General features: G+C 37.4%; 1 protein-coding gene across 1 annotated transcript in view; it reads left to right on the top strand.

The window, feature by feature from the left end:
• LOC150079648 (97 kDa heat shock protein-like) overlaps positions 1–26,172 on the top strand; it is a 186,412-nt gene that overhangs the window by 99,666 nt on the left and 60,574 nt on the right. Inside the window, exons 6-7 of the mRNA XM_090383811.1 lie at positions 1,177–1,421; positions 16,611–16,687. Coding sequence (XP_090239937.1) covers positions 1,177–1,421; positions 16,611–16,687 — 322 coding nt within the window. The remainder of the gene's footprint in view (positions 1–1,176; positions 1,422–16,610; positions 16,688–26,172) is intronic.

The following is a 26,172-nucleotide window of genomic DNA, read 5'->3' as shown; positions in this document are numbered from 1 at the left end:
CAGGACCTGCCAGAGAATAATGGGCAGCCTGGCTTACCTCCTAGCAGAAAGTACAGGCAATGTGGGGTCCTGCAGCCAAAAGCCAGACCACAGCAACAGAACCCAACATAATACTTCTCACGTACAAACAATACTTTTGTCTTGCTTTTACAGACTAATGTATACTTCACAAGAGTACTTGATGGCACAGTTGTGGGAAACCACTGGTGGCACCACTTCCCCAAATGCTATGTTTATAAGGCAGTTGTAAGACTGCACTTGGAATATTGTTTCCAAGTATGGAGACCTCATCTGAAAAAAAAGACAGCTTGAAAAGGTCCAAAAACAGGCAAATTTCATGGTGAGATCAGCAAAGGAAAGACTGTACAAGAAAAGATTTTATGTGAGCTACACAGCTTGTCAACCAGGCACCTTAGAGGGAACCTGATCGAAGTTTATGACTGTGGGAGCCATTCGTAAAATGAATGAAGGCAAAATTTTCAGTGTGATAGAATTCCAGAACGAGGGACCATAAATTCAAATTACAGAGGAAGAGGTTTAGACTAGATTATAGGAACTTTACTTTTAACCAGCAAGTTTTTGATTTCAGGAACAAGTTGCCACTGCAAGTAATTTTGGCTGACAGTTTGAAGAAATTCAAAGGTTAACTGGATGGTTACTTATGTGATTAAGGAAGAGCATAATTTATTTTATCTACTTTTTTTTTTTTTTTTTTTTTTTTTTTTTTGTAGTACAGCAAAAGCCTCTTGCTTTTCCTTGCACTATATGACTAATACTAAACCACTCTTGCTTGAAACACACACACACACACACACACACACACACACACCTGGGGTGGTGCGTTTTTCAGATGAACTCTCCTTGCCATTGTGTGAATATCACCAATTTTCTTGCAGTACACTAATTGTTTTTTCTACTCCATTATTTTTGTTAGCAATTCCCTGATGATGCAAAAGAGATACTGTGCAAAGCAGTTTCTATGTTAATGCTTTTATGTTAATTACATGCACTTCCAGGAATATTCTTTTTGATTTATTATGTTAATAAAATGAAATTATTTGTAATAGTTCAGAGTGCCACAGTTTACTCCCGAGTTATGGGCATTTTACTCAAAACTAACTTTTTTTCCCCCATTAGATGTATATAATTACATAAGATATGTAATATATTTTTTAGGTTTTAGCAACTGTGTGGGACAGAAATTTAGGTGGAAGGGACTTTGATAATATTATAGTGAAGCATTTTGTTGAAGAATTTAGGACAAAATATAAACTTGATGTTATGTCTAATAAACGTGCACTTGTAAGATTAATTCAAGAATGTGAAAAACTAAAGAAGCAGATGAGCGCTAATCCTCATGAGCTACCACTTAATATTGAATGCTTTATGGAGGATAAGGATGTGACTGGAAGAATGAAAAGGTAAGTTTGTATATGAATTCTACTGTTATTTATTTATTTCTGTATTATAAAACTAATACAAATTTGGAATAGAAAAAGTATGCTATTGACAAATGTTAACTGTATTGTAGAGCTATTGCCAGTAATGAGTTTTGATTTAAAGGATATAACACAGTATGTATTTTTTTTTTAATTTTTTTTTTGTAGCTTTCTCCACAAGAAGTGGCAATGTATTTAGCCATTCGGAATCATACTTAATATAAAGAAACATTTTTTACATCTTTATAAAATTATTTGGTTCTGAGATATTCTTATAAGATTATTTGGTTCTGAGATGTTAGTTAATATGTTTACATAAAAATTTTAAAAATTTATTCGTGTGAACTGGCTCCAGCTTGTCTCTGACTATTGGCCAGCTTTTAAGGAAACAATTTTGATGTTGTAAATGTACTCACCAGTGCATTTAACTTACCAGTAATAAATGGCATTACCCATTTATTATATGAGTTTATAAGCAAAGACTATGTGGGTCCTGAAAGAGGTCCCCCTCCCCATACATGAAATTTTAAAACATTTACATTTGTTCTCTTTTCAGCTTGGTTGTCTAGTATTAGATTGAAATTATTTCAAAAACCAAATAAGAATTTAAAAAAAAAAAAAAAATTAGAGAATTTTGAAGAAATTCCTAAAAACTAGATTCTGTTTTTTGATACTACCTTCTGTATCTATTTATGTATCATTTTATTTAATGTCAACAATTTCTGAATCTGAATTCCAGAGAATTCTGGGTTAACAAGAGCTGATAGGCACAGTCTCCTTTTCTGATTTTAAAAAAAATCTGTTTTCATGTTGCAGTCTTCTATATATAAACTGTCAACAATTACTTAGAAACAGATAAGCAATGGCAGCACTTTCTATACCAACATATTAAAGAGGCTACAAAAGAAACTAATATTCTTGATGTGATTATCAGCAGTGATTCATCATGTATCAAGAGTCTTAAAATAAATGAACCATTAAGTGGTGGTGATTTCAAGTGAGATTTATCAAGGGAAAACAGAATAAATTTTTTTGTGAAGGTTTGCAGGTCTTTGACATTTTTAAAATTATATAAAGTGGTATGAACTGATGTTAAATTCAAATGCCAAATGTTCAGGGAAGTAATCATAAAAGCTACTAAGCTCTTTATACTAATTAAGGGGTATTGTTCAAGGTTTAGTCCCAAATGAATGTCAGATGAACTGATGGGCTTAAGTGGCAGAGAAGGAAAGGGCATGGGATGAATATTAATTATCAGAGGACACAAAATCTTACAGTAAATATAAATTTGTAATCAAGTTATTCAGTGGCTTTAGGCATGTTAAAGCAGATTATGAGAAGTCTTGGCTAAGAGAGCAAAGAAAAAAAGCAAAAAGTTGTGTTTAACACTTGAAGTCACGAACCATATTAATCCACTTGATATGACAAAAATATTGGTGATCCTATGAATTGCTGGCAAACTGAATAAATATTTTGCATTTATATTCACATATGAAGATGGGGATCTCAGAAATCTTTGCTTATTATATATGAGGACCAATATGCCTCCCAATTTTTTTTGCTTTCAAATGTGGTGCTGTAGATCCTTTTGCATGTCACTGAGTGGTCACTAGAGGTCTACAGCTTCACCGTACTGAGTTATGCTGTGATTGGTCTTGTGAGTGCAGCACATGGATAGTTCAAAATGGTAGATGTTACAGATATACGTATCAAGCGAAGAGTGGTGATTGAATTTCTTACCAAGAAAAGTGACATCTATTAATCTTTACGCTTCTCAAAAATGTTTATGGTGATAATACTGTAGATGTGAATACAGTTAGATGTTGGGTATAAGATGCTTTAAGAGTGGGGAAAGTGACATTGTTGACCAGCCCCAAAGTGGCTGGTCAGTGACAACAGACAGCAAGAGCTGGATCGACACACTTATCAGAGGACCGCCGCATCACAACATGTGAATTGTGCGATGCAGTAGGTATAGGGAAACCTGCTGTGATCATCATCATCATCATCATCATCATCATCAGCCATTTTCAATCCACTGCAGGATGAAGGCCTCTCCAGCAACTTTCCAGTTCCTTCTGTTTTGAGCACCTGCTGTGATAGCCATCATAAAGGAACTAGGCTACAACCATATTTGTGCCCGGTGGATCCTGAAAATGCTGACACATGAGCACAAAGAAGCATGGAAAGTCGTCTGTATAGAACTTCTCTAGCTCAATGAGAGTGGAGACTTTTTTCTTTCACGCATAGTCACGGGTGGCAAAACCTGGGTCCACCATTATTACCCTGAAACGAAGAGACACTCGATAGAGTGGTACCATCAAAATTCGCCGTGCAAGAAATCAAAAAGATGGCCTTCTGTCAGTAAAGTCATGGACAATGTTTTGGGACAAAGATTGGATCTTGCATGTGGACTTCTTGGAGTGTGGCACCACAATCAACCCAAAAACGATATGTGGAAATGTTGAAAAAGTTGAAAGCCTGCTTCTGTAGAGTTCAACCAGACAAACCTTGATGAGGTTCTTCTCCGTGAGAATGCACAACCCCACACCAATTTGCACACAATGGAAGTCATTGTAAAACTGGGGTGCACTGTTCTTCCTCACCCCTCTCATAGACTGGATCTTGTGCCTTCCAATTATCACCTCTTTGGGCCGCTGAAGGATGCACTCCATGGAACCCATTTTGTAGATAACAACCAGCTCAAGCACAGTGTTTGTGAAGCCCTCCGGAGCGTAAGGGCTTTTACAGGATTGGAATACAGCGTTTGACTTAGATGGCAGAAGTGCATAGACAATGGTGACTTTGTGGAAAAATAACAGCATGTTTATTAATGATTGAGAATTGATTAATGCAAAAGCATTTTTATTTTGCATAGTTGTAAGAATTAAATTTTCTGAGTGAAAAATAGGAGACATTACTTTCATACCACTGCTCGTATAACATCATGAAGTTAGTTAATATTGAAATTGAGAAGAAACTTCATTACTTAGCATTAAAATGCATTATATTAAGATTTTTTATTTATTTTTTTTTTATGAAAACACCAAACACGAGAGGTATTAGAACCTCTAGTACTTAGTACCATGCTGGGGATGGAGGTTGAGAAGGTGAAAGAAGATATTTGTTGACTTGAACTTCTGTAGACAGTATTTTTCAGCAAATACGTATGAAGGAAGGTTGTTCTAGAAAACAGCATTTGAATGAATAAACGAGGAAGATGAAAAGTTGGTTCTGTTAGTTTGAAGATGGACAGTAAATGGATGTTGGCTGGTGGCGGCACATGTTCGGACTGTTTTGAAAGAGAGAGTGGGAATTATAGAAGCCAATTCAGAAGAACAGTGCCCATGGAAGTATCTGTAGAAAAGGCATGCAGCAGAAACAGTACATATATGAGACAGCGAGTACAGAGACTCTGTTAGAGATGAGTTATTAATTAACCTAACTGCTCTCTTCTGAATGGAATCTAGAAGCCTGAGAGAAATTTTGGGGACACTGCCCCAGATGTGGGAACAATATTTCATGGTAGGGCAGATTTGCGATTTGTACAGAGTGAACAACTGTTTGGAAGAAAAGAAATGCCAAGAGTGAAAGAGAGAAAACCAAGATTTTTAGATGCAGAGGAAGCATTATTTGTAATGAGCTTGTTCCAAGAGAGATTAAAAGTCAAGGTAATCCCCAAAAGAGATATATCATCTTGCCTAGAAATCGGAGTGTCACCAAAGATAAGTATAGGAGCAGAAGAATCCTTTTTGCGAGATATGACAAGATTGAGTTTTAGAAGGATTGAAATCAACTAAGTTGTTTTTCGCCCCACTGGAGATTGGCATTTAAGGAATTGGTAGTGGATATTCAAGAAGTTGAAGCTGATTGAGCAGGGAAAGGTTTCTCAAAATGGAAAGTGGTATGCAATGTGCTATCATCAGCAAAACTACGGATAGGATTTCCAGTCAATGGAAGAAGGTCATTAATATACAAGAGGAAAAGAGTGGGGGGAAAGAACTGAACCTTAGTTGATACCAGCATTAGTGGAGAAGTGAGAAGACAGAGAGCCATCTACCATCACCCTCAGTGAGCGATCAGAGAGAAAACTGGATAACCAATTACTAAAAACAGTTTGCAAACCATAAGATGGAAGCTTGTTTAGAAGACCTTTATGCCAAACACGGTCGAAAGCCTCTGAGGTGTCAAGAGCAACTGCTTGTTTCAGTGAACTTTTCCAATGAGTTTGTCCATAAATGGGTAACATAAACCAGAATATCACCAGTGAATCAACACTGACGGTATCCATACTGGTAATTGTTGATCAGACGGAGGATTTCTATGTAGTTTAAGAGTTGACAGTTAATTGATATCTCCATTTCTTTAGAAAGAGTAGAAGTAATTGCAATGGGACGATAATTGGATGGGAGGGATTTGTCACCCTTTTTAGGAACTGGCTGGATATGAGCAAATTTCCAAGCAGAAGGGAAAACACCTTTGGAATAAGAAAGTGAAAAAAGGCCGCAAAGAACAGGAGTAAGTTTGGGAGCACAGGTTTTGAGAACAAGTGGAGAAATACTATCAGGACCTGGAGCTTTCTTAGCATCAAGATTCGTCAAAATCCTTCTGACTTTTGGCGGAAGTCCACAGGAGGCATTGAATGGAGCGTGTTGGAAATGGTGGAAGGTGTTTTACCAAGATCATTAATACACGAGTTGGAATCAAAATGGGATGCTAGCAGATCAGCTTTATCCTTGGCTGAAGTGACAACAGAACCATCTGGTTTTGAGAGTTGGGAGAAGAGATGTGAGCAAAAGTTGCGGCCAATAGCTTTGGCACGAGACATGAATGCTCAGCTACTATTAGGGCAAGAAGCAAATTTTCTGTCCTTAGCCTGTTCAAAATCTAGTTTGGACTGATTAATAACTGCTTTACAATTGTTGCGAGCTTTGGTGTAGGCAGAAAATGAAACTGAAGAATTGGAAACAACCCAATTACGATATGCAACATTCTTCTCTTGAACAGCCTTAGCACATTTATTGGAAAACCAAGGTTTAGATAAAGGACGAGATTTTAATGTGGAGTGTGGGATAAAGGATTCCATTCCTACAAGAAAAATTTCACTGACACGATCTGAGCATAACTGCTAGCCCTACAGCCTTACAGATATCTTACAATATCAGAATATTTACACTAGTGTTTCTGTAGCTAAATGGGCAGGAAAAAGCAAAGGGCATAAGCCAAAGAAATAGGCGAAAGGAGCAGGCAATAGTAATAGTGGTAGCACCTCAATTTCCCTCGAATTACTCAAATAGATTTTGAGGCATAAGATATAAGAGTTAGATAGCAAGTAGATAAAAGTAGAGGCAAAGAGAGCGAACTACTTTGGAATTTTACTGGGGGTTTAAAACCCGATCCCTTAGTAGGGTTCTCGGTAATTCATTGTGTAAAGAATCTTGTGCTATTACAACTAAGATTAAACGACTTAGATGTATAAATGAACACCATAGTAATAGCTAGTATTAAGTATCGCAAGACCATTTTTCAGAAAAATACAAAAAAGCAAAGATCTCAGGAAATTGTTAACCTATGGTTTTAAATTTAGATCCTGTTTTTAGGGTTAGTATTAAACAAATTTTTAAGCAAATCCACATAGGTTTAGCAAAATTTGGTCTAAAATTGGCATATAAATACGGCATACCAGTAGAAGCTTTCTGTATGTGAACTTGCCTTGTATACAAGGCATTGAAAAAACAGGTTCAGTGTAAATTGAAATGGCATGATAGGGACAATGTTTTATTTTAAGCTGCAGTTATTAGACTTGCAATCAAAATTTATTATAACCACTGTTGACAAGGCAGCCAACAACTATGGGATTATTTTTAAAGAGTTTTTATATTTCCTCTTTGGCTAATGTGCTTAATAACAGTACCACATATAAGAAAGTGGAAGCTAACAGTAATATTGCCAGAAAAAAGCTGGTTTCTATGAGAAGAAGGTTAAATCTTAATTGCTATAACACCAAGTTTCCATATGTACATTGGATTCCTAAGTTTCATAAGTCCCCCGTTGCATTTAGGTTTATAACCTCTTGTAGAGATAGTTATGTAGAAGTACCACATAAAGAACTAGAAACTTTGTTAAAAATCGTATTAGGTAAGGTAGGAGCCACAAAGATTATATTAAATAATGGAAATGTTTTAAGTTATCTTAATACCACAAACCACTAATGATATTAAGAGTAGGAGACCAGCGGAATTACTTAACAAGTACAGGTCACTGTTGAAAAAAAGCCGTGAAGTAGGGTTGAATTTGAAAGTGTCTGCAATTCTGCCCAGACACGATAGGAGGGAGTATATGATGAGAGCCTTGTCGATCAATTCGGCCCTGGAAAGATTGTGCAAGGCTGAAGGGGTAGAATTTTTTTCAGCCTGGAACTGTACTTGTTAACAGGAGAGATTGCTTCTACAGGGATGGGATACACTTAAATAGAAAGGGTGCAAGAATATTTGCTGATGCTATCGAGGCAGTGTTAGGTGGGTCGGAAAACTGCTAGCTTGGGGGGAGACAAAGACTAATGGATTAACAGTAGCCACTGGCAGAGGTGAAAGAGATTCTTGCACTGCTTCTATTGGAATGAGCAGAAGCCTGAAAAACAAGATGCAGGATATTTCAGAGACTGCTGGAAGTCATTGCGGTACAAGTAAACACATGGGTTGTGTTAGGGTAGCTAAGAATAGGAACAGGTGCATGTATACTTGCGTGTACACTAATGCTAGGAGTTTAGTAAATAAATTTAATGAATTTGAGGTATTACTCAAAACATCAAAGGCAGATATTGTTGGGATATCAGAGACGTGGTGTCACACAGATATAAGGAATGCAGAACTGGAATTTGGGGAGTACAACGTCTACAGAAAGGATAGACAGGATAGGAAGGGAGGAGGGGTTATGCTATTAGTTAAAAAACACATAAAATCCAAGGAAGTGAAGCCAGTTGACATCGCTGGACAGTGCAGTGTTGAGTCAGTTTGGTGTGACATAAGCATAGGTAAATCAAAATTGAGAGTAGGAGTGTGCTATAGGCCTAACGACTCTGATGAGTATAATAAGATACTGTACAGGGAAATAGAATGGGCCAGTAAATCAGAGAGTCTTATAATGGGGGATTTTAATTTCCCAGATATTGACTGGAATTTGTGGGTTGGTCACTCACACACTAGCAAGGCTTTTGTGGATTTATTGGATGATTGTTTTCTACACCAGCATGTTCGGGAGGCAACTAGAGGGAGTAATACTCTTGATCTGATTATCAGTAGTGATTCTTCATGCATTAGGAATCTGCAGATAAATGAACCACTGGGTGGCAGTGATCACAGTGTGCTGAAGTGGGATTTACTCAAGGAGGTAACTACCATCAGAGGTAAAGGGAAGGGTTTTTGCTTTCGTAAAGGCGACTATGATGGTCTGAGACAGTATTTAAATTCTATACAGTGGGACCAACTGAAGATGTTACCAACAGCAAATTCAAAATGGGAAGCATTCAAGGAACTAATCTTGGAAGCTACCAGGCTTTACATACCAACCAAGAAATATTGTTCAAGGTTCAGGCCTAAATGGTTGTCAGATGAACTAATGAGACATATGGCAGAGAAGAAAAATGCATGGGATACATACAAATTAATGGGTGACGTGGAAGCCTATGATAGATATAAGTTGGTCTGTAACCAAGTCATAAAGGAGATTAGGCAGGCAAAGGCAGATTATGAGAAATCCTTGGCAAAGGATGCAAAGAAAAACAGAAAAGAGTTCTTTACCTATTTAAACTCAAGAAGGAAAGGGATGAATCAGATTGGTCCACTGGATGTTGATGGTTCAACAGTTGAGGATCCAGCTCAGGTGGCTAACAATCTAAACGAGTATTTTGCATCTACATTCACACATGAGGAGTTATTCAGGAAGGGGAATGTCGTAGGTGAAGTAAACATTGGCAGTGAGCTAGATGATTTTCTAATAACTGAGAGGAAAGTGGAGGAGAAATTGTTGAGGATAAACATAAAAAAGGCACCCGGGGTGGATGGGATCTATCCAGTTATATTAAAGGAGGCAGCAAAGGAAGTAAGCAAACCCCTAGCCATAATTATGAGAGCTTCTTTGGACTCAGGGGAGGTACCCATGGACTGGAGATGTGCAAATGTAACCCCAATTCACAAAGGAGGATCAAAGGCTGACACAAGTAATTATAGACCTGTTAGTTTAACTTCGGTTCCAGGAAAATTAATGGAGGCACTGGTTAAAGAAGCACTGCAGGATCATCTGGACAAGAATTCAGTTATAGCTCAGACACAGCATGGGTTTGTTAAGGGCAGGTCTTGTCTGACCAATTTGATTGGATACTATGATGTAGTCACAAAAGAACTGGATGCAGGGAATAACTTTGATATTATATATTTGGATCTTAGAAAGGCTTTTGATACTGTTGCGCATGGAAGACTGCTGCACAAATTGGAGAAGTGTGGCATTCGAGGCAAATTGCTGCTATGGATAAAGGGATGGTTGAGTGGCAGAAGACAGAGAGTGGTAATCAATGGACACTGCTCAACGTGGACTAATGTTATTAGTGGAGTTCCTCAGGGTTCAGTGTTGGGTCCATTGTTGTTTTCTGTATTTATAAATGATATTGATGATGGTGTATCAGGCTTAATGTCCAAGTTTGCAGACGATACAAAGGTTGGCAGGGTTGTTAAGGACACTACTGATACTATGCTGCTGCAAGAGGATCTGGAAAGGTTGAGCAGATGGGCTGAGAGGTGGCAAATGAAGTTTAACATTGACAAATGTAAAGTACTACATATGGGAAACAGTAACCCCAGATCAACGTATCAACTCTGTGGTACTACGCTGACAGTGGTAGAGAATGAAAAGGACCTGGGGGTAATTGTGCAGGCAGATATGAAGTTCTCTGAGCAGTGCAGACGAGCTGCAAGAGTAGCTCATGGTGTCTTGTCAATGATATACAGGAATTTTTCTAGCAGGGACAGGGATGTGATTATTCCCTTGTATAAGGCATTGGTCAGGCCACACCTTGAGTACTGTATACAGGTCTGGAGGCCTCATTTCAAGAAGGATGTAGAGCTGCTGGAACGAGTACAGAGAAGGGCAACAAGATTAGTGAATGGAACAAAGGGTTGCTCTTACGAAGAAAGGCTTAAGTTTTGCAAATTACAGAGCCTGGAGACTAGGCATCGCCGAGGTGATCTGATAGAGGTGTACAAGGCTTTGAATGGCTTGAGCATGCTCAATGCCGATGGGATTCTTCCTCTTGCTCAGAATAATCACCTGAGAGGGCATAAATTCAAATTGAGGAAGGACGGATGTCGGATAGATGTGCGGAAATTCGCCTTTAGCCAGCGGGCAGTTGGTTTGTGGAATAGACTTCCATCACTTGTTGTTGAAGTTGATAGCCTAAACAAATTTAAGGCTCAGCTGGACAGGTATTTCGAACGAATTGAGGGGTGAAATGGGAGTAGTGGTTGTTTTTTTTTTTTTTTTATTGGCTGATGCTGAATAAGCTTGCTTTCTTGCATCATATGCCTCTACTAATGCTAATGCTAATTAGACATATTGGTACATTGACTTTAAAAATCTGTTTTCTAGTATATTGCATGAAAATTTAAAAAAGGTTTTGAATGAGTATTATAATGAATATTATAGGGTTATCCCTTGTGATAAGTATTATTGGGATAATTTAATAGACCTATGTTTATTTAATTGCTTCACCGTTAATGGAAGTGCGGTTTATAGGCAACATACGGGTATAGCTATGGGTGCATGTAGTTCATGTATTGTGGTCAATCTATATTTGCACCACTTTGAAGGTAAATTTAATAGCAGTGCTATACTTTATAGATATTACTGATGATCTTATTGCAATTAATGAGCCAAATTTTCTGCAAAAAATGTCAACTTTTTATCCTTTGGATCTGCATCTTGAACGTTCTAATAATGATAGTTTTATCGCTGCCACATTTTTAGATACTGATATTAAAATTAAGGCTGGGAAGGTTGATACTAACATATATGACAAACGTACGGATTTTAAATTTGAGACTATAAAATCTCACACATTGGCATTCGAACATATCACATAGAATTCATAGCAATATAACTAAATCTCAAGGATTAAGAATATGTAATAGTCGAGCTAATATTTTAGCATCACTAACCGATTTTATCAATAAGCTGTGTAAAAATGGCTTTCCTCTTAAATTCATATTTAGAAATCTATGTAGAGCTATTTTTATTGCTATAAAATTATGGCATGTTAATATCTGTCCGCAAGCTATAGTTAGGAATTTGGTTATGCTGAAGTGATGTCTTAGATAGAACTTATGTATATTAGTATATACTTAGAACTGTATATACTTAGGTACTTTTAGCCGACCGGGCTAGCCGAGTGGGTAAAGTACCTGCCCGGCAACCCAAAGGTCGCGGGTTCGATTCCCGCCTCGGGCTTGGATCAAAGTACTGCAAAAACCTTGGGAGGTGCAATATGGCCACAGAAGCCGATGCGCCAACAACTACCAAATCAAAAATCAACTTAGGTGCTTCATAGAACTGTTAATCTGTGTCTTACATTTTGAAAAAAGTTGTACCCATAGTTGTTCTATGGGAAGGAATAAAATTTTTTTATTTATTATTATTATCCCCCCCCCCCCCCCCGTTTGATCTTGTCCAGAGGTTGCCTGTGCTCATATCGCTTCTAATTAGTGGATGCTATTTCCATATTTGCATGTGTCAGTAGAGGGAGCTTCGAACTTTCTTTTGTTTCTTGCTGTAGCTTGGGTCAGTCCACGTTTTTGGTAGCTCCAATGTATCAGTAAAATCTTTGCCTTTTTGTAATTTTGCATTTTTCTGAAAGATGGTCTTGCGATACTTAATACTAGCTATTACTATGGCATTCATTTATGCATCTAAGTCGCTTAATCTTAGTTGTAATTGCACAAGATTCTTTTCACAACAAATTACCAGGAACCCTACTAAGGGACAGGGATTTACACCCCTGGTAAAATTTTGAAGTAGTTTGCTGTCTTTGCCTCTACTTTTTATCTATTTGCTATCTAACTCTTATATCTTATGCCTCAAAATCTATTGGAGTAATTTGAGGGAAATTGAGGTGCTACCGCTATTACTATTGCCCGCTCCTTTTGCCTATTTCTTTGGCTTATGCCCTTTGCTTTTTCCTGCCCATTTAGCTATAGAAACACTCGTGTAAATATTCTGATATTGTAAGAGTAAAGATATCTGTAGGGCTAGCAGTTATATTTTGCCAGGCAGCCATTCGTATTTTTATAGTGAGTGTCATATTCTGCACGTTTAGCAAAATATGCTAACTGTAACTTTAACTTATCTTAAAATTTATAATTATATTATCTTAAATTTGACCTTTAAGCTATTATATATACCAGGAGTGGCCAACTTAATTTGTGATGCGGTCTACATTTTTTCCTTCAAAATGTGCCACGATCTACCATCTTAAAAATTTCATTGAATAAGGTGCACAAATCGAGGGATGACTGTATATTTGAAATTCATCGTGATCAACCGAAATTAAATCCGCGATCGACTCATTGGTATATATTAATAAGGCGTGACTGGCATATAACTCGCAGAAACAGATGGCTCACGTTGTTACTGATGGGATATATTGAGAGGCGCTAGCTCCAAGTTGATGTGCCTTTCAATGTAAGCCTTAAGCAGTAACAACATTATGATACTTTTGAGTATGTTAATTTTAGAATCAGTATGACTTCGCTATTTATAGTGACTATTTGGTGCCTTGTGGGTTATGGTCACACACTAATATTAGGCTATATTGTTAAAAATATATAAACATGGTACTTAATATATATATATATATATATAAAAAATCTCCAATATTTCAAAAGAAAATAAAACATAAGCCAGTAGTATGGCAAAAACTGTAGAGCGAAAATTAACATAAAAATAACCCAAAATAAAACAAACGAACGGGAAAGTAAACGTAAGGCGTAAACAGTAGCTGAAAAACCCCTGTAAATCCAATTAATAAAACCGATATAAAATTTAAAATAATGCCAATTACATAATAATTTAGCAGTACCCCCCCCCCCCCATAAGGTACCAGTTCTGAAAGACGTGAAATATCACCAAAAAGGGTTAAAGGACCTACTAAAAGAAAACAAAAAAATCAAAATAGACTGACCATTATGCCCCATATCGACAGAGAACCACGAGGCCAATAATGGTCATAGAATCGTTGCATTTCAATCGGTATACAAATCGTCGCAAAGACGAAAAGATCGAAGAACCGATCCACCAATGTAGAGGATTTGCATGGCAGTGGTCCTTATGCAGCGAAAAAACGGGGTTTTTTTATAGGAGTTTTTCAACTAAAATGAAATAAAATACACTGACCATTATGCCCTATCTCGACAGAGGACCATGAGGCCAATAATAGTCTGGGAATCACTGCAATTTATTTTATTAATTATTTGGTCATGTAATTGTTGTTAGTCCACTTTTCCACCTTAGTGAGATTTCACATAATTCAGAAATGGGTGCCTACTAGGGAGCGCTGCCAAATTTCTTTTAAGTGGCTTAATTTTCTAAATTATTTTAGGAACGTTGCTTCAGCGCTACCCTCTCCTTTTTTCTCTCCCTATATTTTTCTGTTATTTTATTTGGCTCAGTTCATTTTCACTCTACTGGTTTGCTATGCTCCTGGCAATTATTCTATTTTAATTTAGCTTTTATATATATATATATATATAAGCTTATCAAGTATTTGAAAGTACCCTTCCTTATCTTTGTCTGACCTTTCTCTAAAAATGCTACCAAATTCTCTAGGCAGGAGATCTGCCATGGGTCATGGCTGATCTCCTGCCTAGAGAATTTCATTTCTCTTAACAACTTTGGTATTCCTTTTACAGCATTTTCCTATAATATCTGCCTAAGATGGTTAATTCACTTTTTACACTGTAGTACTGCATGTATGGGAATTATTTTTGAATTATTTCATCCAAAATGTTAGTGTTTTCTTCATTGCACACATTTTCGTCTTCTGCCATCTATGAACATTGTATACACAAATAGTATCTCATTTGTATACTTTCTCAGTTTTTCACAAGTATGGACAGCTGAGTTTTTGCTCACTTGAAAAGGAACTCTCACTGGCTGTTGGTAGAAATGGACAATTTAGCTGTTCACAACTTGAGATCTGTAATAGAGACAAAAAAACTTATATTTTAACATGTCTATACTACTACCTTCAGAACTTAATGTTGCTAAAAGGGGGAAAAAAAATTGCCCAAGAGGCATTAGTTATGGACTGATCCTTCTATCTCCTATTCACAAGAGTGGTAATCACAGACCTGTAAGTTTTTCTTTGCCAGGTAAAATGATGAAATTAATATTAGTATTGGTAAATTATTCAAAGAAGCAAGTATATGTTGTCAGAAAACAGACTATATATATTCATACTAATGCGAGCAAAAGAGTGAGTGAACATAATCTTCCTTTAACAAACTAATGCTGTGAATAAATAAGGCAATTGCAGCATGCATTTGTTAAAGTAGATCATGACATCATATGCTTAATTTCAGTACAGGCTTTGATACTATACTCTACCACATGGGCACTTTACTACTATGAATAAAGGCTACTTTTCATGGATTAATGTGATGGGTGGAGTTTTGGAAGGGTATGTGTGGGCCCTAAGTTTTCTGATGAAACAAAGGTGGGTACTCTGGTTAATGACTATAATCAGGATATGCCACATGAAGAGAATCGATATAAACTAAGTATATGGACTGGACATTGGCAATTTGGGCATTTAACAGTAATAAATGCAACGCATTGATTTGGCTAGTACCAAAGTCAGGTTAGTGGAGTATGAAAAGTATCTAAGGGTAATTATATAGCCTGATATGAAGTTCTCTGAGTAGTGCAAACAAGCTGCTAGAGAAGCCCCTGAGTTCTGTCAGTGATATTCAAGAACTTTCCCAGCTGAGATAAAGAGGGGATTATCGTATTGTATAAGGCAATGGTTAGACCACACCTGGAATATTGCATACAGGTTTGGAAACCTCATTTTAAGAAGGATATAGATCTGTTGGAAAGGGTGCAGAGAAGAGCAACAAGATTAGTTGGGGAGATGAATGGAGATTCTTACCAAGAAAACAAAAACTGCGGTTCTTTAAATTGAATTACAGTCCCTGGAAGCTAGGCGTCTGTGACCTAATTGAAGTATGTAAAGCCCAAAAAGGTTTAAGCATACTAAAAAGATGGTTGCTGAATAAATGTGCAGAAATCCCCAATCAGCCAGAGTAATCTTCTGTCTAGTGTTGTGTAGGTTGAATAAATTTAAGGAAGATTTGGAAAAATTATCGAAAAGAATAGGGAAATGAGGTGATTTTTATTTATTTATTTTTTTTTTTTTTTGGCTGGTGCTATATGGGCTTTGCTTCATTGTATCATATTGTTCTAATATTAACTAATAGCTGTAGACTATGAACAGTACCATATGTTACGTGCTTCATTGTTTCTCAATGATGATGCCATTTTCTAGCAGAACAGTGCATTGTGTTATCTAGACATAAATGAGTAGGAATTTCATGGAAACATTTCAAACCATTTTTCTTTCCTTGATTAATCAAGTTCCTGGATTTTAACTCGATTGAACAAATAAGGGCTGTGAAGTTAGTAGAACTGTCTAAGGTACAAATCTGCCACTATTTCCAGTATAATATTTGAGAAATTCTGCAGAAAGCATGGTATCATCTTAGTGGAGTTTTGTGTGATAGTCTATCTCATGGCAGGCAAGGTTTGTTATCTAGGTTCAGGAAGAACCAATGCATATATGGCCAACTGGGCTAGCTAGGTGGGTAAAGTGCCTCCCTGGCAGCCCGAAGGTCGCGGGTTCAAATCCCGCCTCGGGCTTGGATCAAAGTAAAATGCAAAATCTTTGGGAGGTGCATTATGGCCACAAAAGCCAATGTGCCAACAACTAACAAAAAAAAAAAAATGCATATATGATAGTTTTTCATATTTAAATGACAGCTTAGTGTATGTTTGTTAATATGCAGATGATATAATACTAATTGACATAATGACAATTTAAAAAATAAAGGAACTATTGTTTTTGAACAGAGAAGACTTTGAGACACTGTCAGCAGATTTGCTAAAAAGAGTAGAGTTAAAAATGAAGACGGTATTACAAGAAGCAAGTAAGTAATGCTAGCCTTAATATTTGTTTTAATTTTGTAAATTTTATTTCTGATAACATAACTAATGTTCCACAATAATTTATGAGAGCAAAATGTTGAGTAGGATCATTTATCTTTCATAATGCCATCTGAATGAAATCTTTATTTAAATTAGTACTGAAATATGTTTTGGATTCTATCAGTTTACATACTTTTTAGATGTAATTTGTAAGAGTAAGTAATATGGTCGGCTGTAAGTTGAACACTGATATAAGGGACACTAAGCTATCTACCTTGACTATAAATGTACTTAATATATAAAAAAAAAACAGTAGTTTTACCTTACTCTCATAAATCCCTGTATCTTATTTGTGCAAGTCCAGCTCAGCACAATGAAATACAGAAGAGATTTAAACTAGCAAACCCAAAGGAAAAATGTGGATGTCATGAAATTGGAGCATTCCAGATAAAATTTTGCTTTAAGCAGTTTAATTGGTTCACCGCTTCATTATGCAAATATCCAGCATCAGGAATTTGAGAAGAAAAACTGGATATTTTTTTGTCAAGCAACCTTTGGCAGAGACTGGCTAATTCAGTCAAGGTGAGAAGAAAGCCCAAAAATGTCTACCCTTTCCAGTCTAGATTGATTCAGTCCTGTGATTTTCGATCCCAGGTCAAAATGGTCATTGGAAAAAGACAACAGCAAAAGTGTTACGTGGAATCAAGAATTCATAGATGATCCCAGCTTGGATGGATCCCATCCAATCATAATAAGGATTGTTCAGCTTCAAACAGTTTCACTTTCCTTTCAGTTATTACAAAGTCATTTAGCTCCCTGTTGGAGTTTGATAAACTTCTGATATCCTCCCTTGTAAAGAATTCCTCATGTGTGAATGTAGATGCAAAATATCTATTCAATTTGTCTGAGCAGGGTCATCAACAGTTAATCCATTAAGATCAACTGGCCCAATGCGATTCAACCCCTTCCTTCTACTGTTAATATAAGCATAGAGGTCTTTGCTGCTTTTCTTGGCATTCTTCACTAGAGACTTCTCATAATCTGCCTCAGCTTGCCTAATACCTTCTTTGTGACTTGAATTATTACAGAAAAATTACAGGATAATTTATATCTACCACAGGCTATATCTATCACCTGATAATTTATATGCATCCCATGCACTTTTCTCCTCTACTTCATGTCTTAATAATTCATCTGCCATCCATTTAGGTCTATGCCTTGAACAGTATTTATTTGTTGGTATGAAAAGCCTAATAACTAGTTATAGTTAAGTATATAGTTCATCAACAGATTTCAGGCAAATTGAGTTTCTAATAATGTACACCAATGGTCTAACTGGAAGATTTAGTGTTAGTAGTGGCAACTGATGCAGGGAATCAAGCTTTCACTGCATTGGTAAAAAATTAATAAAAAAAAAAAAATAATAAACCTACCTCATCTTTCCATCTCCTCTAATTTGTCTAATTCTTTAAATTTATTCAAACTATCCACTTCCACAACACCAGATGGAAGTTTTTACCAACAGTTGCTCTGGTTAAAAGCAACTTTTTGCACATCTATCCTGAGCCCATCCTCATCGTTTAAGTCTGTACTTTTATGTTTGTTGTTTGAGAAAGAGTAAGGATGTCATCAGCATTTAGTTCTTTCAATCCATTTGAAGCCATAAACACTTAATCAGGCCTCCTCTTGGGTGCCTAGTTTCCAAGCACTGCAGCTTACATAATTGAAACTTTTCACAGCAAGAATGCCTTTTTTCTATCCTTGACTGATCTTATTGCTCTTCTCTATACCAATTCCAACAGTTCCACATCCCTCTTAAAATGAGGCTTCCAGACATGTATACATGTCTAAAAATGGAGACTCATCATTGCTTTATACAATGGGATAATCACATTGTCCTTGCTGGCAAAATATCTGTATATCGTTGAGAGAACTTCATTAGCTGTCCTGTCTGCAGTAGCTCTCAGAGAGCTTCATGTCAGACTATGCATCTATCCTTGGGTCTGTTTTGTTCTTCACTGCCTTGAATGTAGTACCACTTAATTGGTATATTATTCTGAAATAACTGATGTAATCAATATGCCATACTTTACATTTATTAATGCTAAACTGCAATTGCCAATTCTCAGCTCATTTGTATAATTTTTCTGTCTCATTGCAGTAGTATGCTCAGTTCATGTCGTTAACCAACCTGCCAATCTTTGTATCATCAGCAAACTTAGAGATAAGCTTAATATGCCTTCATCAGTATTATTAATAAATACTGAAAGCAGTAAGGGGCCCAGCACCGAACTCAGAAGGATGTCACTAATAACATTAGTCTCAGAAGAGCAGTGTGCACATTTATAATTGCCCTCTGGAGTGTTATTGTGGCTTATGGAATCTATCCATTTATGTTAAAAGCAGCAAAAGAGGTAAGCAAGCCTTTGCCCATAATTATGAGAACACCCTTGGATTCAGGGAAAGTACCGACGGATTGAGATGTGTAAATGACTCTCCTATTCACAAAGAAGGATAAAAGTGTAAAGTGAGTAATTGCAGAACTGTAGGTAAGTTTGAATTCAAAAATGGTAACTGAGGTTTAACAACCACTTCTTACTGTAAAGCTTGCGTCTGTGAGAAAGAGACTCAGAAGTAACTTAGGCTTGGAGGTGGGGTGAAATTGAAGGTGCTTCAGGATTATGGTTTCTATGCAGTGTAAACAGGCAGTGGCACATGCTATGTTCTCACTGATGTGTTGCGGCCCTTTGCAGTAAGGGAGGATGCCAATATTTCACTTTCAGTATATCACATGCTGGAAAATGTATTGTGTATTTTCAAGAGGTTGATGCAGAAGCACCCCCCCACACACACACACACTGATCTACATGTAGCGACACCAAATTTTTTTTTCTATGTAAAGGAACTTTATACAAAGCACTCGTACTAAAAAAAGTACGAGTGCTTTGCATAAAATTAGGTAACAAATTAGATTAACATTAGCCGATGGTAGAGGTGAAAGTGATTCTTGCACTGCTTCTGTTAGAATGAGCAGCAGCCTGGAAAACAAGGTGCTAGGTATTTCAAGGATTTCTGGGAGTCATCGCGGAACAAGTAAATACATGGGCTGTGTTGGGGTAATTAAGAGTAAGAACAGCTGCATGTATACTTGCATGTACACCAATGCTAAGAGTTTAGTAAATAAATTTGATGAATTTCAGGCACAGGTCAAAACACCAAAGGCAGATATCTGCCAATATCTGCTTTTGGTGTTTTGAGAGATAATGTCACAAAGATATAAGGCATGTAGAATTGGAATTTGTGGGGTACAATGTATACAGATAGGAAGGGAGGAGGGGGTTATGCCGTTATTTAAGAAACAACAAAATCTAAGGAAGTGCATCCAGTTGACATTGATGGACAATGCAATGTTGAGTCAGTTTGGTGTGACATAAGCACTGGGAAAGCAAAATTGAGAGTAGGAGTGTGTTATAGGCCTAATGACTCTATTGAGTAGAATGAACAGTGGTGCAGAGAAATAGAGGGCCAGTAAATCGGACTGTCTTATGGGGGATTTTAAATTCCCAGATATTGACTGGAACTTGGTTGGTCACTTGCACACTAGCAAGGCTTTTGTGGATTTATTGGATGATTGTTTTCTATAGCAACATGTTTGAGAAACAACCAGAGGGAGTAATAATCTTGATCTGATTATTAGCAGTGATTCTTCATGCATTGAGAATCTGCAGATAAATGAACCACTAGGTGGCAGTGATCACAGTGTGTTCATGTGGAATTTACATCAGAGATGTAACTACCATCAGGGTTAAAGGGAAGGGTTTTTGCTTTCATGAAGTTTTTAAATTCTATACAGTGGGACCACATGATAATGTTACCAAAATAAAATTCTAAATGGAAGGCATTGAAAGAATTAATCTTGGAAGCTACTAGGTGTTTTGTTCCATCTAAGAAATACTGCTCTAGGTTTAGGCCCAAATGGATGTCAGTTGAATTAATGAGACTTGTGGCAGAGAAGAAAAATGTGTGGGATGCATATAAACTATCAGGTGACACAGAAGCTTGTGGTAGATATAAACTAATCTCTAATGAAGTCACAAAGGAGGTTAGACAAGCAGATTGTGAGAAATCCTTTTACAAAAGATGCAAAGAAAAACAGCAAAGAGTTCTTTACTTATGTAAACTCTAGAAGAAAGGGGATGAATCAGATTGGTCCACTTGGTATTGATGGTTCCACTGGTGATGATCCTGCTCAGGTAGCTGACAAACTGAATGAGTATTTTGCATCTGCATTCAAACATGAGGAGATATTCAGGGAGGGGAATGCCAGAGGTGTAATAAACTCTGGCAGTAAGCTAGATAATCATGTAAGCTAGATAATCATGTAATAACTGAGAGCAAAGTGGAGGAGAAATTGTTGAAGTTTAAGATAAGAAATGCACCTGGGGTGGATGGGATCTATCCAGTTATATTAAAAGAGGCAACAAAGGAAGTAAGCACACCCTTAGCCATAATTATGAGAGCTTCCTTGGAAGCTGGGGAGATCCCCGTGGACTGGAAATGTGCAAATGTGTCCCCAATTCACAAAGGAGGATCGAAGGGTGACACGAGTAATTACAGACCTGTAAGTTTAACTTCTGTTCCAGTGAAATTAATGTAGTTGCTTGTTAAAATAGCACTACAGGATTGTCGAAGCAAGACTGCAGTTATAGTTCAGACACAGCATGGGTTTATTTAGGTTAAATTTTGTCTGATCAGTTTGATTGGATACTATGGTGTGGTCACAAAGGAACTGGATGCAAAAAATAATTTTGATATCTACTTGGATTTTAGGATAACTTTTGATACTGTTGGACCTGGAAGACTATTGTACAAATTGGAGCAGTATGGCATTAAGGGCAAATTGCTGCTATGGATAAAGGGATGGTTGAGTGGGAGAAGATAGTGATAATCAATGGACACTGTTTTTTGTAGACTTTTATTAGTGGAGTCCCCCAGTGTTGGGCCCATTGTTGTTTTCGGTATTTATCAATGATATTGACGAAGGTATATCTGGCTTTAATGTCCAAGTTTATAAACGATACGAAGGTTGGCAGGGTTGTTAATGACAGTATGCCACTGTAACTGGTTGTAGGACACTATACCACTGTAACTGTAGATAAGTTGGGCAAATGAGCTGAGAAGTGGCAATTGAAGTTTAACATTGACAAAATCAAAGTACTGCATATGGATAGCAGTAACCCAAGAGAAACGTACCATCTGTGTGGTACTACACTCAGGGAAGTGAAGAGTGAAAAGGCCTGGCGTTAATTGTGCAGTCAGATATAAAGTTTTCTGAACAGTGCAGACAATCTGCAAGAGTAGTTCATGGTGTCTTGTAAATGATATACAGGGATTTTTTTTGCAAGGGTAAGGAGGTGATTATCCCCTTGTATAAGGCAACGGTCAGGCCACACCTTGAGTACTGTAAACCCCGGGGGCTCACATCTGGTGAGTATGGGCTTGGCACACCCAGGGTCCTGAGCTGGATATCATCATTCTTCTCTTTCTTGGTGATTCCCTTCTACTTCTCTCTCTCTCTCTCTCTCTCTCTCTCTCTCTCTCTCTCTCTCTCTCTCTCTCTCTCAGGGTAATTTGGGAATTTTTTTTTTTTTTTTTTGGCTGGTGCAGCATAAGCCTCAGGCTTCCTTGCACCATATAGCTAATACTAATAATAATAATAATAATAATAATAATAGGTCTGGAGGCCTCATTTTAGGAAGGATGTAGACCTGCTGGAACAAGTACAGAGAAGGGCAATGAGATTGAATGGAACAAAGGGTTATACTCTGTTTATTTAGTTTTGTTTATGATTTTAAAATCAGATGTATAATATTTTTATATTGTTTTTCTAAGTCGGGTTTTTTTTCCAAGTCTGCAAGGCGCCTCCGTAGCCAGGTGGGAAGGAGCAGCAGTGCGTAGCACACGCTTCTTGATTAGACCGGGGTTCGAGCCCGTCACCACCAAATACGGAGGATGCGGAAAGGTTAAGGAATGACCACCGCATATCCTGGAGCAATATGGCCTTAGTTGCTAATGCTCCTAAAAACCAAGCAACAACAACCAAGTCTGCAAATTGCAGTGTCTGGAGACTGTGCACCTGCAAGGTGATCTGATTGAGGTGTATAATTGCTTGAATCGTTTGATCAAGCTCACTGCTGTTGGGATTCTTCCTTTTGCTCAGATTAATTACCTGAGAGGACATAAGTTCAAATTGAGGAAAGACAGTTGTAGAAAAGATGTGTGGAAATTTGTCTTTAGCTAGTGGGTGGTTGATTGCTGGAACAAACTTCCATCTGTCATTGTAGAAGTGACAGCTTAAATGAATTCAAGGTGGAGCTGGACAGACATTTGAAGTGAATGGATGGGTGAAATGGAACGTTTTTTTTTTTTTGCTGATGCTGTATAAGCTTGCTTTCTTGCATCATATGTCCCTTCTAATGCTAAAATTTGTCCTTATAAAGTCAATGTCATGAGCTTACTAACACCCTCACTTACCTATGCTAAATGAAGGCTAAAAGGCAGTAAAGTAATTATGAACTTTAGGCTCCTGCCATGTTGAAGTCCAAGTCAAAATATTTGGCAATCAGAGTGGATTTAAACTCTGTGTATTTAGTTGTTTATGATTTGTGTGTAATTTCAGATGTGTAATTTTTTACGTTGTTTTTCTAAGTCAGTTTTGCCATGGTATCACCATCCCTGTGTATATAAGCCACCCCTGTGGGCTTAGATTTTTAAGGAGCAGAAATTGGATTATCACTTCCTGGTGATGGAAATGTTATGAGCAATTTGGATTCTATCTCTCCTCCCCCCCACTCTTAACAAAAGCAGAAAGGTTTGCCTCCTTGCATCCTTTGTCTTTACCAATAAGTTTTGTAACTTGGATTTAAATTTATAAACTTCAAACACTGCAAAAAAATAGCAGCAGTTAAATTGATCTATTTTTCAGACTAAGTATATTCTGGAAAATACAAGGTATACATATTTTTCCTGGAAAATGTTTCATAAAATTCTCTTGTATCTTATAATTATTAAGTATTTGCAGTGATATTTTTATCCATACCTATGGCCAAAGGAAGTATGTTGAAGATGCTTGTGTGGCCCTCTGAAAATACTAGCTTTTTCTGTATATGAAAACAAAGTCTCATGTGTGTCGAAGACATCAAAAAAGGGTGAGTGCTGAGTTAAACACTGAGGCAACTATAATTCTGGGTGTCTTTGGCCAACTACATCCACTGGGCATTTCAGTAAAACTTAAATGCATTCTTGAGTGAGGAGTGGACCAAATGGATAAAAGCATAAAATCATGCTTTGATTTGATGCCTTTTTCAGTATGAATGAAACAGCCAACCATTTCATGTTAAACAGTTAATGTAGTAGTAGTGCCATGTGATGCAAGAAAGCAAGTGTATGAGCTTATGCAGCATCAGCCAAAAAAAAAAAAAAAAATCACACCATTCCCTCCCAATGCCTGTCCAGTTAACCACCCGCTGGCTAAAGGCAAATTTCCGCACATCTATTCTACATCTGTCCTTTCTTAATTTGAATTTATGCCCCCTTAGGTTCGTAATCTGAACAAGTGGAAGGATCCCATCAGAATTCAGCATGCTCAACCCATTCAAGGCCTTATACACCTCAATCAGATCACCGCGCAGGTGCCTAGTCTCCAGCCACTGCAATTTGCAGAACTTAAGCGTCTCTTGATAAGAGGATCCCTTCATTCCCCTCACCAATCTTGTTGCCCTTCTCTGTACACACTCAAGTAAATCTACATCCTTCCTAAAATGAGGCCTCCAGACCTGTACGCAATACTCAGGGTGTGGCCTGACCATTGTCTTATACAGAGGGACAATCACCTCCTTCCCCCTGCTAGCAAAATTCCTATATATCATTGACAAAACCCCATGACCTGCCCTAGCAGCTTGTCTGCATTGTTCAGAAAACCTCATATCTGACTGCACAATCACTCCCAGATGTTTTTCATTTTCTACCACCTTTAGTGTAGTACCACACAGTTGGTACATTTCTCTGGGGTTACTTCTACCCATATGCAGTACCTTGCACTTGTCAAGGTTAAACTTCAGTTGCCACTTCTTAGCCCATCTGCCCAAATTATCTAGATCCTGTTGCAGTAGCACACTGCCATTACTGTCATTAACAACCCTGCCAACCTTTGTATCATCTGCAAACTTCGACATTAAGCGTGTTATACCTCATCAATATCATTGATAAATATACAAAACAATAGTGGACCCAACACCGAACCCTGTGGGACTCCACTAATAACATTAGTCCACGAAGAGCAGCACCCATTGATTACCACCCTCTGTCTTCTCCCACTTAACCATCCTTTTATCCCTTGTAGCAACTTACCCTTAATACCATTCTGCTCCAATTTGTACAATAGCCTTCCATGCGCAACAGTGTCAAAAGCTTTCCTGAAATCCAAATATATGATATCAAAATTATTTTTTGCATCCAGTTCCTTTGTAACCACATCATAATATCCTATCAAATTTGTCAGACAAGACTTTCCCTTAACAAACCCATGCTGTGTCTGAATTATTGCTGCAGTCTTGTCTAGATGATCCTGCAATGCATCTTTAACCAGTGACTCCATTATTTTACCCGGAACAGAAGTTAAACTAACTGGTCTGTAATTACTCGTATCACCCTTCGATCCCCCTTTGTGAATTGGGGATACATTTGCACATCTCCAGTCCATGAGAACCTCCCCTGAGTCCAAGGATGCTGTCATAATTATGGCTAAGGGTTTGCTTAGTTGCTTTGCCATCTCCTTTAATATAACTAGATAGATCCCATCCACCCCAGGTGCTTTTCTTATGTTTAACTTCAACAATTTCTCCTGCACTTTGCTGCTCTCAGTTATTACAAAAATCATTAAGTATCCTGCTACAATTTGATAACCTTCTGCTATTTTCAAACCTTAATAAATCCTCATGTGTGAATATATATGCAAAATACTCATTCAGTTTGTTTGCTATTTGAGCAGGATCATCAACAGTCGAACCATCGATGTCAAGTGGACCAATCTGATTCATCCCCTTCCTTTTAGAGTTTATATAAGTAAAGAAATCCTTGCTGTTTTTCTTAGCATCTTTTGCCAAGGATTTCTCGTAATCTGCCTTCGCTTGCCGAACCTCTTTTGTGACCTGATTACAGACTAGCTTATATCTGACATAGGCTTCTGAGTTGCTTGATAATTTATATGCATCCCGTGCATTTTTCTTCTCTGTTAAGTGTCTCATTAGTTCATTAGATAACCATTTTAGGCCTAAACCTTGAACAGTATTTCTTAATAGGTATGAAACTTTTAGTAGTTTCCACGATTAATTCCTTGAATGGTTCCCACTTAGAATTTACTGTTGGTAACATCGTCAGTTGATCCCACTGTACAGAATTAAAAACTGTCGGAGACCACTGTACTCAC

Source organism: Mastigoproctus giganteus, chromosome 10, assembly GCF_048544385.1.
Source record: "Mastigoproctus giganteus isolate SK-2022 chromosome 10, ASM4854438v1, whole genome shotgun sequence".
NCBI lineage: Eukaryota > Metazoa > Arthropoda > Arachnida > Uropygi > Thelyphonidae > Mastigoproctus > Mastigoproctus giganteus.
This window is presented reverse-complemented; position numbering and strand designations above follow the sequence as displayed.